The sequence below is a fragment of the Triticum dicoccoides genome, chromosome 5A, assembly GCF_002162155.2.
Source record: "Triticum dicoccoides isolate Atlit2015 ecotype Zavitan chromosome 5A, WEW_v2.0, whole genome shotgun sequence".
In the NCBI taxonomy this organism is placed as follows: Eukaryota; Viridiplantae; Streptophyta; class Magnoliopsida; order Poales; family Poaceae; genus Triticum; species Triticum dicoccoides.
Window position 1 is genome coordinate 49074980 of NC_041388.1, and position 12796 is coordinate 49087775.

Genomic DNA, 12796 nt, shown 5'->3' on the forward strand with positions numbered 1-12796 from the left:
AAACCCCTACAAGTTTGGAACCTCAATGTCCGCCTAGTTTCAATAATGTCTTGTATCATTCAAAAAAAAATCAACCTGTATCAGCAAATGTTCCACGTATATATGAAAAACGTACAATAAGCATTGAAAAAAGTAGACACGTGCTGAAAAAGGAAAGAAAACCGATGAAGAAACAAACCGGAGAAAATCAATGAGAGGAGCACATAAACCACCCAAAAAACAAAGCAAAAAACCTTTCAAAAACCCCGCACATAAAAACGGCTTTTTATCATTTATGTCACTTCTTGTGTCTCATTACTCAGTTTTGCCACTCGGAACGTCAATTGCTCAAAAATGTCATCGCTTCTTTAGGCGCTTACTCAAAAATGCCATTGGCCACCATCATTGTCAGCTCAAAACTCCTTGTGATTTACCTGTTCCTATTAATGTGATTGTATAAATAAATGTTTATCAAATTCTGTTTGTGATTTGCCTTATATTTTGATGAGAAGTTTAGATTGAAGTGGAACTAGTTCAAAAGGTAAGTAAATTAAGGTGACTGGTTATCATACAAGAAGGTTGGACGAAGGGGTGCTTGAAAGAAAAATGAAACATGGAACCTTGCGTTCTTTTTAATTATACTAGAACAATGCCCGTGCGTTGCAACGTGATATAAATATTGTAATACGTTAGCTTGTGATTTACCTATCAATAATAATGCGATTGTGTAAATAAATGTCCATCAAATTCTGACCGTGAATTACCTTATATTTTATTTTGATTAGAAGTTTGGTAAGTAAATTAAAGTGAAATTGGTTCAGAATGTAAGTAAATTAAGATGATTGGTTATCATATACATGAAAGGTTGTACAAATGGGTGGTGGGAAGAAAGGTGAAATGTGAACCTTACGTTCTTTTTAAATAGTAGTAGTATAGATGTAGATATAGATAGATTATAGAGAGTTCCTCAAAAAAAAATCAAGAAAGTATAGTTTTCTCCCTAAAACCCTTCTGATGGATCAATATCCCCTGAACTCTAAGACCGGATCATTTACACCTTGAACTTATACAAAAACTGGATCAATGTGGCCCTCGGCAGTTTTGGGAAGAACTAAAGGTGGTTTCATTGTAATGATGTTGACTGAGCACGCTGAGTTAGCCAAAAGTGTTTCAGGTTGTTTCAGGCTGCTTCTTCGTCTAAGGAAAGTTATCGTTGTTGCTTCCTCATCGCCCCTTCGTCGTCATCGCGGGGAAGGAAGGATCCTCCGTCTTTGATGTTGCCTCCTCCGCTGTGTTGCCATCTCATCCGTTGGACTTGGCTGAAGAATTGCATCTTGCATCTAAGCAAAGGCATTGATAAAAAAAGCAAAATAATAACCAAGAAACCCAGATAGCATTTACCTAAGTATCACCTGCACATTAAGATGGGGGAATGCATGCAACGCTACATACTCCCTTTGTGTTGTTGCAAGAGAACCAAGACCAGTTAGATACCAGGTGCTTTGAGGTTGCAGTTTCCCCAGAACATTAGTCTCGCTGCTGCAAAGACGCCATAAAAAGAATAATAAGACGACTGAAAGTACAGGATTCAGTTAACAAATGTACAGTATAAAACAATAGATGAACAATCAAGTATAGATTTCCTAAAATCAAGCAATGTTAGCATAGAATATGAGTTGAACCTATCAGCCTAACAGCTAAAACCTACAAAAATAAATATGCCCATGATTACGACAAAGCCTGTTAAGATAAGAGATGTTTAGTTGGAATGTAGCTTAAATTCATCCAATAATGCAATAGGCTGCTATAGTTGTCACTTTATCAGCATCAAGTACAAATTAGGAAGCTACAATGAGTTGCAGAGCAAACATTGCATGCATGTCCAACTGTTCAATTTAACTGTGATTGGAAAAAATAAAAACTGTGTTGTTTGCAAAACGTAACCATTGATACAAAAAATACAGAAAATCTCATTTAGTGTTAACACTATATGCAAGCATGGTAGGAGCAGAGTGAAGTCTTAATGAGCAAACAACATCAGCGACAGTATTAACTTTCAGAGTGACATAATCTTAGAAAATGAGAATTCACAATAATAAATCCATTTGCAAAGAACTAGCAGCAAGGTTCCAATAAAACCAAGTTCATCAATCGCTAGTTCAAATGCATCCAAAACGTGGTTTTATCAGTGCAAGCCAGCTAACAATCAAATGGCAAAGATATTGTGAACATCAGATTGCCAGCTAGAATCGGATGAATTCCCAACATAAAACGGATAACTGCTCCAATGGGATCACGCGTAGCATTAGGCATATGGTAACGGACTCTACCAACAAGCCATCCACACTCTGACTCGGCATCTTCATTTGAACCGACAGTCTTCCTATTAGTATTACTTGAGTGTGCAGCTAAAAAGCAAAGAAATGGGTACATAAGTGCAGCTCTCAGAATACTCTAGGGAGCAGCCCGGTGCACGTAGCTACTGCTTGCGCAGGGTCCGGGGAAGGGTCCGACACTTTGGTCTCAGAATACTTTCCTGAGAGTAAAAAAATCTGCACACTTAATACACAACTAAACGAGGAATACAGTAGAGCTACCTGAACCAGGCCGAGGGAATGACAAAATTGCGACCTATCCTTTAAAAATCTAGTTATATCCATGTGCTGGTAGAACAACATCATACCATCCTGAACACATCAACCATAATTTGGTCAGGCAATTGGATCGGGGAACGAGAGCGCGCCATTTCTTATTATGTTTACTACAGAGCATGCCATCCATAAAAAAGTGTATGTCTTTCATGCAATCATGCCTATCCACGGTTCCAACGCACACCATTACATGTGCATCCCTTGATAAAGCCACAAGAGACTCCTCATAGGAACTGTATAGCTGAGCTCTGCATTCCTCAAAAAGCAAAAGCTCAAAAACTCTAATGTACTCACAGATTCAAAGCTTCCAGGAACAAACTGAAGTTCAGACTCTTCTGCTTAGATGAACATAAAATGCGCTTTGTCAAATTAAGGGCACAAGCGCAAACAGTGGTCTTTCCATCGATAATGAAATAGTGAAGACACAATCATCAGGTACAAGACATGCAATCAAATAAGTTAGTGCCAGAGTATCAAGACGAAACAGACTAAACTCTACTTTGAGCAAACTATAACAACTTTGAATACAGAGCACAAAGCAGCGAGCTGTATAATTTTTCAGATTAAGCAAGCACATCAAACACGATTCGTTTTCTCATCATAGATTATATAATTTTCCAGATTAAGCATTGTGTTACTGCTATGGTGTTACTTAAAACTAAAGAGATCCAAAAGAAACATGGATAATGTATGAGAATTAACCTGGATTGTGCCAGAACTTATCACTTGTCACTTCCTGTAGAAGTGGTTCAATAGATGTGTCATGATACTGTGTATTAGTTACTGAAGCTTGTCTCTTGGAAACAAAGAGACCTCCTGTTGGCTCGTTTCTGATCTGCAGTGCTCAGTCCTGTTACATCTGCTCTCTGATAAGAGACTGGTCAGACCATCATCTGTTTGACAACACCATTGCATTCATCATTTTGGTCACTCGGGCCGGCACTTCATTCTGAACCCATCATTTCAAATTGCCGCTGGTCCCTGATGACCAGCTGGTTTTGTGTTTCTGCATCTCCTTCACCAGCACCACGAGACTCTCCTGGGGTGTTGATGTAGTCATTATGCCAGCTTGCTTTGCGTCCTCATCATTAATTACCACAGTTTGCCTGGCTCGCTTTTTACCCAGCATTGCTACTTCGTATTCATCCAACTTAAATCTCTTTGAGGGTTGTCCGCAAGCTTCAAAGCATAATTGGCTTCTACTCCTCTAATATCCTTTGATCTATTTTGCAGGTAAAGTATCCCCAGGTTGATTTCCTTCGCATTTCAAAGTTTTGATGGTTACTTGTTCTGCCAGACACAATGTTTTGATTGCAGCCAGCATATTCTTCAGTAAGATGCAAAGATCTGAAAACCTTACACTTCAGTCATAAATTGATCGCTATCACACGATAATATGTTATACTCCTTGCGTAAGAGATACATAAAGTAATCAAAGACAGGGAATACTAAAATGAAAAGGAGCCAAAATGTTTGATTGCTGACACTATATTCTCCAGTGACTCTCCTTACACAGAAATTCATATTAAGCATGATCAGGGTTCATAACATATTACTGGCATTAAAAAGAAGGGTGGATTGCTCATAATTTGGGCATTGTTCCTCACCCTCACCTTCAGTCTGAAATTAAGCTAGAGAATTATAAACTATATATTGATCTGAGAGGTATGAGACAGATATTTTGGTCAAACTTGATCATGACCACAACAATCTGACATTATGCAGAACGGAAAGTGAGCAATCTGAAAATGGTTCATACCACCCCTTGACCGTGGTGAAATCCAGCTCAGTCCCCAGTACATGCCGCCCCCCGCTTGCGCAGGGTCCGGGGAAGGGTCCGACCTATTTGGGTCTATTGTACGCAGTCTTTCCCTACATTTCTGCAGGAGGGCCTCCAGTTTCTTGTTTGCCTATGGCAGCAAAACATGGTCGCAGGGAAGTGTCTCCCCATAGGTACAGGAGAAACAGAGGACAAATCATTATATAATTCTTTCTTACCCTTAATTCGATGATTCAGTCACCCTGTGTGAAGGGGTTACAGCTAAACATAGATACCCTAACTGATTTAGTCTCGCTAGCAGTGAAAATGTGATTAATTTAATCTACTCTATAAGTTGTGTTTAACTCGATGTCCTAAAACTCGGGTCCCCTCTCTCCAAGACATTTTTCTTTCAAAATTCTTTTGGAGCACCCACGCAAAGCAACAGTATACAATGCCAACATTTTTTGCTGGGATTCAACTGGACATGACACTCAATTTCTGTATTTTCTTGATATTTATACAACTTTAATCTCCTTTTTGCCAAACATGCCCTTAATCGGCAAGGGAAATGAATCCTAGTCTTAGCAATGGCCGCCAGCCATTACTGCCTCATTGGGGCGGACAGCCTGGGTCGCTTGCAGTATAGTTATAGCCCCACATTAGGATACCTGGGTTGACGTGTTTATAACTAGTCATAAATACCTAGACTTATATGTATGTGTTTTTGACTTACTCTCCTTCCTATTGAAGAGATTTTTGCAGCAAAGAAACTGTAAATATTTTCGTATAAGTAACACACTTGCCTTTGCATCCTCGAAGTAGAGCATGAAGCTTTATATCTTCAGTTCGATGAATCCGCTGCAGAATGGAAGAGCACCCACTGTAAAGTTATGCTCACCTAACATAAAGAATGTGACTTCCTATTCTCTACCAAATTTTTCTTAATCTGCGAATCTTATTAGTAATTACCTGCTGGCAATCTGATAATTACGTGTTAAACCACTCTCCTTGCTTATATGACACAAGCTCGGGTGAGGTCTGACCAATTAAGCATTTGACACATGATTAGAAAATTATGAAAGCAAATTGCACATTGCAGTACTGTTCTATAAAAGTAACATGTATATATTCCATGGATAAGCCTACTTGATCCATGCAAAACAGAGCTCCACATCAGGAATAAAGTTCAAGGTCCACTAACACAATGGTCCCTTGGTGCACGAAACAAGAAACATAATTCAGCCAAGTCATGTTACAGGGTTTCTGCTTGCAATGCGCCATCTTTCAAAGTTCCACTGTAACCTGAACACAGTAACCTGAAATCTGCTCAAGTTCGACGTGCCTACTACCAGGCACGTCTAGTGAATCTAGTGAGTATGATTTACAGGCCAACTGTCAAATATCTGTGTATCTCAGTCTCATAGCAGCCACTTCATCCTTCATTGCCTGACAGTATTTTTCTGCAGCTTCTACTTCCTTCTCCAAGCTGGCTAGATTGATTCCTTCACTCAATTCATTATGCACAGATGCACTATGATCTTGCTTATTTCCATCCAAATGCCTCTCCATTGTTAGTATATTGTGTTTCAGCTTACTCAAATGGTTTGAAAGTGATTTAACACCTTCCGATTCTTGTGCTTTAGTCCGGGCATACTCAAGCCTTGCCCTGGAATTCTGAAGCCTTCTAAGTCGGGTCTGTGGCTCCTTCAGACGGGCAATGAAGTGCTTCACATTGAACCCATTTTGTTCCAATTCCCGAGCTTTTTTCAGCAAATATGCAACTTCCAGAGCATCAGTGTCACATGATGTCTTGAGCACCTCCCTTGCCAAGCCAACCAATAATAACCACATCCCACTGCAGGCCAGATCTCGTAGAGCGTCATCGTTGTTCACCAACCCTCTGTAATGTGGTCTCTGGGGAATGAGCTCAAAGAACACAGGGTACTCTCTCATGGCTGCTTCAGCATAAGGGTCATTGTTGCTATTCTTCAGTGATTCTTGCTTTCTTCCACCCACTTCATCTTCATCAGAGCTTTCCTCCCATTGTGAGAAAAGCCCAGAGCGCACAAACTCTTCTAGCTCCAGGACAAGTTGCCTATCATGATCTTCAGGATCAAGGAAACTCTCTTCCTGATCATCATCGAGGTTTATTACTTCACATTTCTCACCATGTGATTCAAGAACAACACATTCATCGTCACTCTCAAGCTGTGCAACACGTTTATTAATGTGAGAATTTGGATCTTTTTGGAGGCCACAGTACTTCCGGCCTTCAAGCCCATCATCACATGCCTGGAGACCTTCATGGCCACCAAACACCTTGTTTCTCTTATTCCAGTCACCATTTCCAGAGAGTTTATCTAACCTTTTCTTCTTCTCAATTTTTCCTTTCACCGCAGTTGCACTGCAGTCTGTATCACTTGAACTAAGGTCTAGGACAACCACCTCCGTTTCGTTCTCCTGAGGTAGCAGATCTTCTACGCTGCATTTTCTGCTATCTGGCATGGTACTTTCTCTACATTTATCACCTGCCGTATCTGCAACATTTCTGTTAGGTGAATTCGGTGGAGATGGACTAGCACTGTTTTCCTGGTGTGCAATTTCTGACCTACCATATTGCTCAGCATCCTGGTGCCCCACAAAGTGCCCATTCAACCATGCAAGATATTCCTTGCTGGCCACCCCGCGTCTGCAGATACCAGGTATCCACACCTCGATTCCCTTAGAGTCAAACCCATGGACAATAGGAAAAGGAACGTCCTGATCATAACCGAGCTGCCTTGCGACAATGTGGGGATTGTACATTGTCGAGTTATACATGCCATCACCGCACAATCCAGTCAACGCCGCTTGCCTTATAATTGCAAGGTAATCCTCCAACCACTCGGGCTTATGCTTACCTCTAGAGCTCACCAAGACGGTTTCCTTGCTGAACCACTCAGGTTCAGTCCAGTTGAGAGAGTTGTGCAGGTAAGGCCTCCACTCGAAGCAATTATCCTCTTTCTGCAAAACCCGTAAAGACTCCTCATGTGTGGTCTTCCTCCTCCTCCGAGCCCAAAAGAGCACGCGGACATTCGAGACAGGGAACTCTGGTGCTCTCAGCTCTGGCGGCCGCAGGCGGTCGTAGCGCTCCCACATCCACGCCTGCAGCAGCCAGAGCGGCGCCCAAACGTCCTCGCGGCCACCCGCCACCCCGGAAGTAACAATCCTGTCCATCTCCGCATAGAGATTAGCCACCAACGCCGGGCCGAGGGCAATGCGCTCGCCAAGACAAAGCCGGGCGGCGAGTGCAAAGAGGCACTCTGGTAGCTCCCAGCCCTTGCGCCGTAGGCGTAGGGTGACAAAGAAGGCCAGCCAGTAGGCGAGGAACCCGAGGTGGCGCAGCTCGTCGTCCTCCCCGGGCCGGATTCTGCTGTCGAACCACTCGAGCCAGAGCTCCGCGGACACCCGCCGGGCTTTACGGGCGCACGGGTGGAGCTCCCTGATCTTCTCCTTCTCCACCACCAGACGGATGCGGAGGTCCTCCTCGGCGGGAGTGAGGGGCCGGTCCAAGGGGGCGCCGGAGGGGGGCAGGCCGGCGAGGAGGAGCGCGTCCTCGAGCGAGAAGGTGGCGGGCCCGGCGGCGAGGCGGAAGGTGTGGGAGCCCGGATGCCAGAGGGAGAGGAGCGCGGAGAGGGCGTGGCGGTCGGGGATGACGGCGGCCGTGGAGGCGGCGACGGCGTCGGAGATGGCGGCGGAGCGGAGGGCGGGAGCGAACCCGGGGTCGGAGAGGGCCGCGGTGACCCAGGCGGACCAGCGCGCGCAGGGCGAGAGGTGGCGGAAGGAGAGCGGCGGGACGGGCCGGGGCGGGGAGGAGGGGCTGCTGGGCTGCGGGGTTGGGGCGTGTGGGGGGAGATGGATGGGGAGGAAGGAGGGGACTTGGACGCCGCCGTGGCGGCTGTCGCAGCCGTCGGGTGCGGGCATCCTGTGGCCGCACGTCAGGTTTCTTGTCGCCGCCGGCGCCCGGCGGCGGGTGTGAGGGGGACGGGGAAATCTTGAGGTTCGTTCGGGGGTTTCGGGAGAACAAAACAACTCATGCGTATTTCAAAACTTAATCCAAATTAGTCTTTTTTTTTGCTATTCATCAAACATCACACCTAACGACAACTATAAGCACTAGAGCGAATCTAAGAGGCGCCGCGTCCCTTTGTCACCGTAGCCGAGACAAACCTTATTGTAGAAGAAATCGTTATGCTAAGCCCCAAAGGACCAACGCTTAGAACAGCACATTCCACTGATGAATGGAAGCGTAAATCAAAATAACCCAATCCGAAGACACAAAGAAACAGAGGAACGAAGACTGGATCTATACAAAAATTGAAATTCCTAAACATTTTCTGAAAACATGTACATAACAAAAATTGAAAACAAGTATGTTTTTTAAAATTATTGAACATGTTTTAAAACACGAACATTTTTTCAAATTGTGAACAAAATTTGAAAACATGAATATTTTATGAGATTTCTAAAAAAGACTTTTTGAAATACGAACATTCTTTGAAATTCTGAATTTTTTTCTTGAAAACAAGAACATTTTTTTGAAATTACTGAACATTTTGCAAAATAGGAACATTTTTTAAATTGCGAGTAATTTGAAAACAAGAACATTTTATGAAAACCTCGGTTAATTTAAACTATCGGCGGTTAAAAAAGGTAACTTTTTTTTGAAATTTCGAACTTGGTTATCTTTTTTATAGAATTAAATATATTTGAAAAAACAAACATTTTCAAAATTTGATAACAAACTTTTCAAAACACGATTTTTTTTGCAAAACCTAACATTTTTTGTAAAACGTGAACAATTTTTAAACAAAATAAATATTTTTTGACATTGTGAATATTTTCGAAAATAAAAACATTTTCTAAAGTTGCTAAACATTTTTTTTGCAACACAAACATTTTTCTGAAATTGTAACAAATTTTGAAAAGACGAACATATTTTGACATTCCTGTACATTTTCTGAAACATGAACATCTTATGAATAAAATTCTGAACAGATTTTTAGAAAGAGAACATTTTTTGAAATACCTAAACATTTTATGAAAACATGAACATAACAAAAATTGAAAACGAGGAAGTTTTTTTGAAATTACTGAACATTTTGCAAAACACAAACAATTGTTGAAAATGTGAAGAAATTTTGAAAGCAAGAACATTTTATGAAATTTCTAAAAAATGACTTTTTGAAACACGGACATTTTTTGAAATTCCGGACACATTTTGAAAAGGAGAACAATTGTTTGAAATTACTGAACATTTTGCAAAACATAAACATTTTTTGAAAATGTGAACAAAATTTGAAAACAAGAACATTTTATGAAATTTCTAAAAAGGTTTTTTAAACACGACCATTTTTTGAAATTCTGAAAGAAACTTGAAAACGAGAACTTTTTTTAAACTACTGAACAATTTTCGAAACACGGACATTTTTTAAAATTGTGAACAAAATTTCAAAAGGACATTTGATGAAATTAAAAAAAAGATTTCTTCAAACACGAACATTTTCTGAAATTCTGAACAAAATTTGAAAACGAGAACATTTTTCTGAAATTACTGAACATTTTTTAAAACACAATTTTTTTAAAAAAATCTAAACAAAATTTGAAAAAATAATATTTTATTAAATTTATAAAAAGAGTTTTTGAAACACGAACATTTTTTGATATTCTGAACAAAATTTGAAATGAGAACATTTTGTTATATTTCTGTTTTTTTTAATTTAGGAGCAAATTTTGAGAACGAGAACATGTTATAAAATTCTAAATAAATATTTGAAGCTTTCAAATAAACGAAACATGAAAAATAAAAAAAGAAAGTGCTAAGAAAAGAAAAGAAGATAGAAAAGCAAAAATTAAAACGCAAAAATAAAAAGAAACAGAAAAAGAAAGACAAAAGGAAAAGGGGAAATAGAAAAGCCAGTTCAAGAACCTTCTAGAAGGTTCCCAAAACGAGGAAAAAAACGGCTGAAAACCACCTAGAAGATTCCCCAAAACTGGAATCGCTCAATTGTTTGAACAGGCCGGCCCTTTCGAACGCTCCTCGATGTGCCCCTGTGCGTTGCCTAGACTACTTGCCGCAACGAGCGGCAAATAGAAATTTCCCACCCGAACATCAACCGCCACCGATGAAGAGAAATGTAGATTGAAAGGATCCAATGTAAAGATACACGAACGAAGACTGGATTCACGAAAATCTGTTGAAGACCAACACCGATAGAATACCACGTGATCTATCAGGGAGACACCCCAACACGCCCTTTGACAACACTAGACACGCTGTTAGGACATGATCGAGATGAGGAGGATTATATTCCATTTTCAGATAGCCGTCACCGTCTCATCTTTCTAAGCAGGACACCAATCCAAATCGACCTAAAAAACTAAAAAGCAGAAAAGGAAACCACCCACCGACAAGGGCCGAGATCCACTGCGCCTCCGCGGCCCTGATAACACCAGACGAGGCGGATCGACGGCGGTGCCGACGGGAGGCAAAGAAATCCGGGTTTCCCCGGCAGTTGCGAGAGAGGCCAAGGGGTACGCTGCTCTTGATAGTACTGTCAATTCTCGCAATTCTTATTAATGATGAAAAGCCAGAGGTCTGGTCGGTTGCTAAAATAAAACAAATATGGACACGGAATTTTTGGTCAACTTGAGAATTTTAACCTGAGGAATCATGCTCTAGTATAAATTAGGTATAAAGAATTGCTGGGCGTTTCTGCACCCGAACGAGGTCCAGTGCTCCCTTGTCGTTGAGCTTGTTGCTCTGCTGGTGTTCCATGTAGTCCCTGTACTTGACCCCCCTGAACTCGAGGCCGAGACCCAGGGGTGGCACGGCCAGCTCCGGCACTGGCTCGACGACGGCGTCCAGGCACGGCCCGATGAGGCTCACGCACGACATCCTCGCCTGCTCGCGGTCGACCAATGCGCGGTGGAGCACGCCCTTATACCTTCCATTGCTCACAATCTGCATGCGCCGATGGATGGACGTGTAAGAGCAACGCATGAACCAACATGCAGACTCAGATTTTTCTTGACATCTTCTCATAATAAGATCCAATAAGGAGGAGAGAGTCACCTCGAGCTGATCGCCGGCGATGACGAAGAATGCGCCGGGGATGGGCTTGGCGAGGAGCCACCGGCCGTCGTGCTTGACCTGGAGGCCATCGACGCCGTTCTGGCAGAGCAGAGTGAGGAGGCCGTGGTCAGAGTGAGCCGGCAGCCCGACAGCCCCATCGTCGTCGTCGCCCGGGCCGGCAGCGCACGGCGGGTAATGGTTGCCGACGAGGATCTGGAAGCAGGACCCCAGGTCGAGGCGCTCAGCGACGCGGCCGGCGTGGAGCCCCAGGCTCTCGGAGATGGCCGCCGTGAGGTCCAGCAGCAGGGCCCTGGTGCGCGCCGCGTACTCCGCGGCCACGCCCCGCAGGGCGTCGGGCTTGGCGGGGCAGTGGAGCTCGGGGTGCGCGAACATCTTGACGTAGTCCCGCCAGTACCTGGCGCCGTCGACGGCGGAGTTGAAGCCCGTGCCGACGCGCACGGGGTCCATGGGGCCGGCGTCCATGAACTCCGCCTTTTCCTCCGGTGGTAGGCCGAACAGCTCCCTGCACGCGTCCATCATCGCGCTCTGGAGAGCCTCGGGCACCCCATGGTTGGTCACCTTCATCATGGATTTATCATTTTATCCAGACTTGAGAATCGACCTATGCATGCGTTTAGCGTTTGGGTCGTACACAAGTAATAATAGTGCAATCGTACCATGAAGAAGCCCCAGTGTTGGCACGCCCGGCCGAGGTGCCGGATCGCCTGCGACCGTTCGCCGGCGTCGCCGTTGAGGAGGACGGCCAGGTCGACGACGGGGATGCCGTCCTGCTCACTGGAGGCTCCGCTCGGAGGAGAGGCCATGTCCATGATTTGAGTGTGCATAGCAAGTGGTTGCCGGGGAAGATCTGTGGAGGTCACGCAGGTGGTTGCCGTGGCTCAGTTTGCTGTCTGTACGTCGTGGTACATGGTTCCGTGCGGGACATGGCAAGTTCACCTCGTTTGGCTCTTCCTCCAGATATTTTTCGGGTTATCAGTTATCGCTACCGTTCACGGCACTTGTGATGTCAAGTGAAGACGAGCACAAAGCCTCTTTCCACGCCGAGATGGAAAGCAATATAGCATACGTAATTTGCGCCATTGATTGTTCTGGACTTGCAGGAACTTGATGTCACCCTCCAAAGAAATTCATGTACTACGATAGTATATATCTATGATGAGTTTCAAAACAACTGAAGTAATTGCAAGGAATCAAATGGTGGATCCCAATTAATTTGATGTCGGTTTCAATCTCTTTTTAGTCCATATAAGAGAAGCGAGACCGGCGGAT

General features: G+C 43.6%; 2 protein-coding genes and 1 long non-coding RNA gene across 5 annotated transcripts; all 3 read right to left on the reverse strand.

Annotated features, from left to right (window-relative positions):
• Positions 1-914: 914 nt before the first annotated feature.
• On the reverse strand, positions 915-5189 carry LOC119299120. 3 transcript variants are annotated; one of them, XR_005146100.1, is made up of 4 exons: positions 4390-5189; positions 3333-3977; positions 1381-1518; positions 915-1298 (listed from the first exon to the last, which is right to left on the reverse strand). It is a non-coding gene; the product is annotated as an uncharacterized LOC119299120 (long non-coding RNA). The 3 variants fall into 3 exon arrangements; XR_005146099.1 differs by lacking the exon at positions 4390-5189 and having other exon boundaries at positions 1381-1515; positions 3333-4383; XR_005146098.1 differs by lacking the exon at positions 4390-5189 and having other exon boundaries at positions 3333-4383.
• A 383-nt stretch (positions 5190-5572) lies between these two features.
• Positions 5573-8430, reverse strand: LOC119299119. Its single transcript, XM_037576394.1, has one exon. It carries the CDS (start codon positions 8353-8355, stop codon positions 5788-5790), a length of 2568 nt encoding a protein of 855 aa, XP_037432291.1. The 5' UTR covers positions 8356-8430; the 3' UTR covers positions 5573-5787.
• Positions 8431-10980: 2550 nt separating this feature from the next.
• LOC119299122 (protein DMR6-LIKE OXYGENASE 1-like) lies at positions 10981-12447 on the reverse strand. Its single transcript, XM_037576395.1, has 3 exons — positions 12184-12447; positions 11507-12085; positions 10981-11395 (listed from the first exon to the last, which is right to left on the reverse strand). The coding sequence occupies exons 1-3, from the start codon at positions 12349-12351 to the stop codon at positions 11120-11122; spliced, it is 1023 nt and encodes a 340-aa protein (XP_037432292.1). The 5' UTR covers positions 12352-12447; the 3' UTR covers positions 10981-11119.
• Between the last annotated feature and the right edge of the window lie 349 nt (positions 12448-12796).

What these genes read in the sequence shown, in the direction of transcription:
- LOC119299119 (XM_037576394.1), bottom strand. Translation starts at nt 8,355, where the DNA reads ATGCCCGCACCCGACGGCTGCGACAGCCGCCACGGCGGCGTCCAAGTC.
- LOC119299122 (XM_037576395.1), bottom strand. Translation starts at nt 12,351, where the DNA reads ATGCACACTCAAATCATGGACATGGCCTCTCCTCCGAGCGGAGCCTCC. An exon ending in AACACTGGGGCTTCTTCATG is followed by an intron (nt 12,086 to 12,183) that starts GTACGATTGCAC and finishes TCCATGATGAAG; the next exon opens with GTGACCAACCATGGGGTGCC. An exon ending in TCGCCGGCGATCAGCTCGAG is followed by an intron (nt 11,396 to 11,506) that starts GTGACTCTCTCC and finishes CGGCGCATGCAG; the next exon opens with ATTGTGAGCAATGGAAGGTA.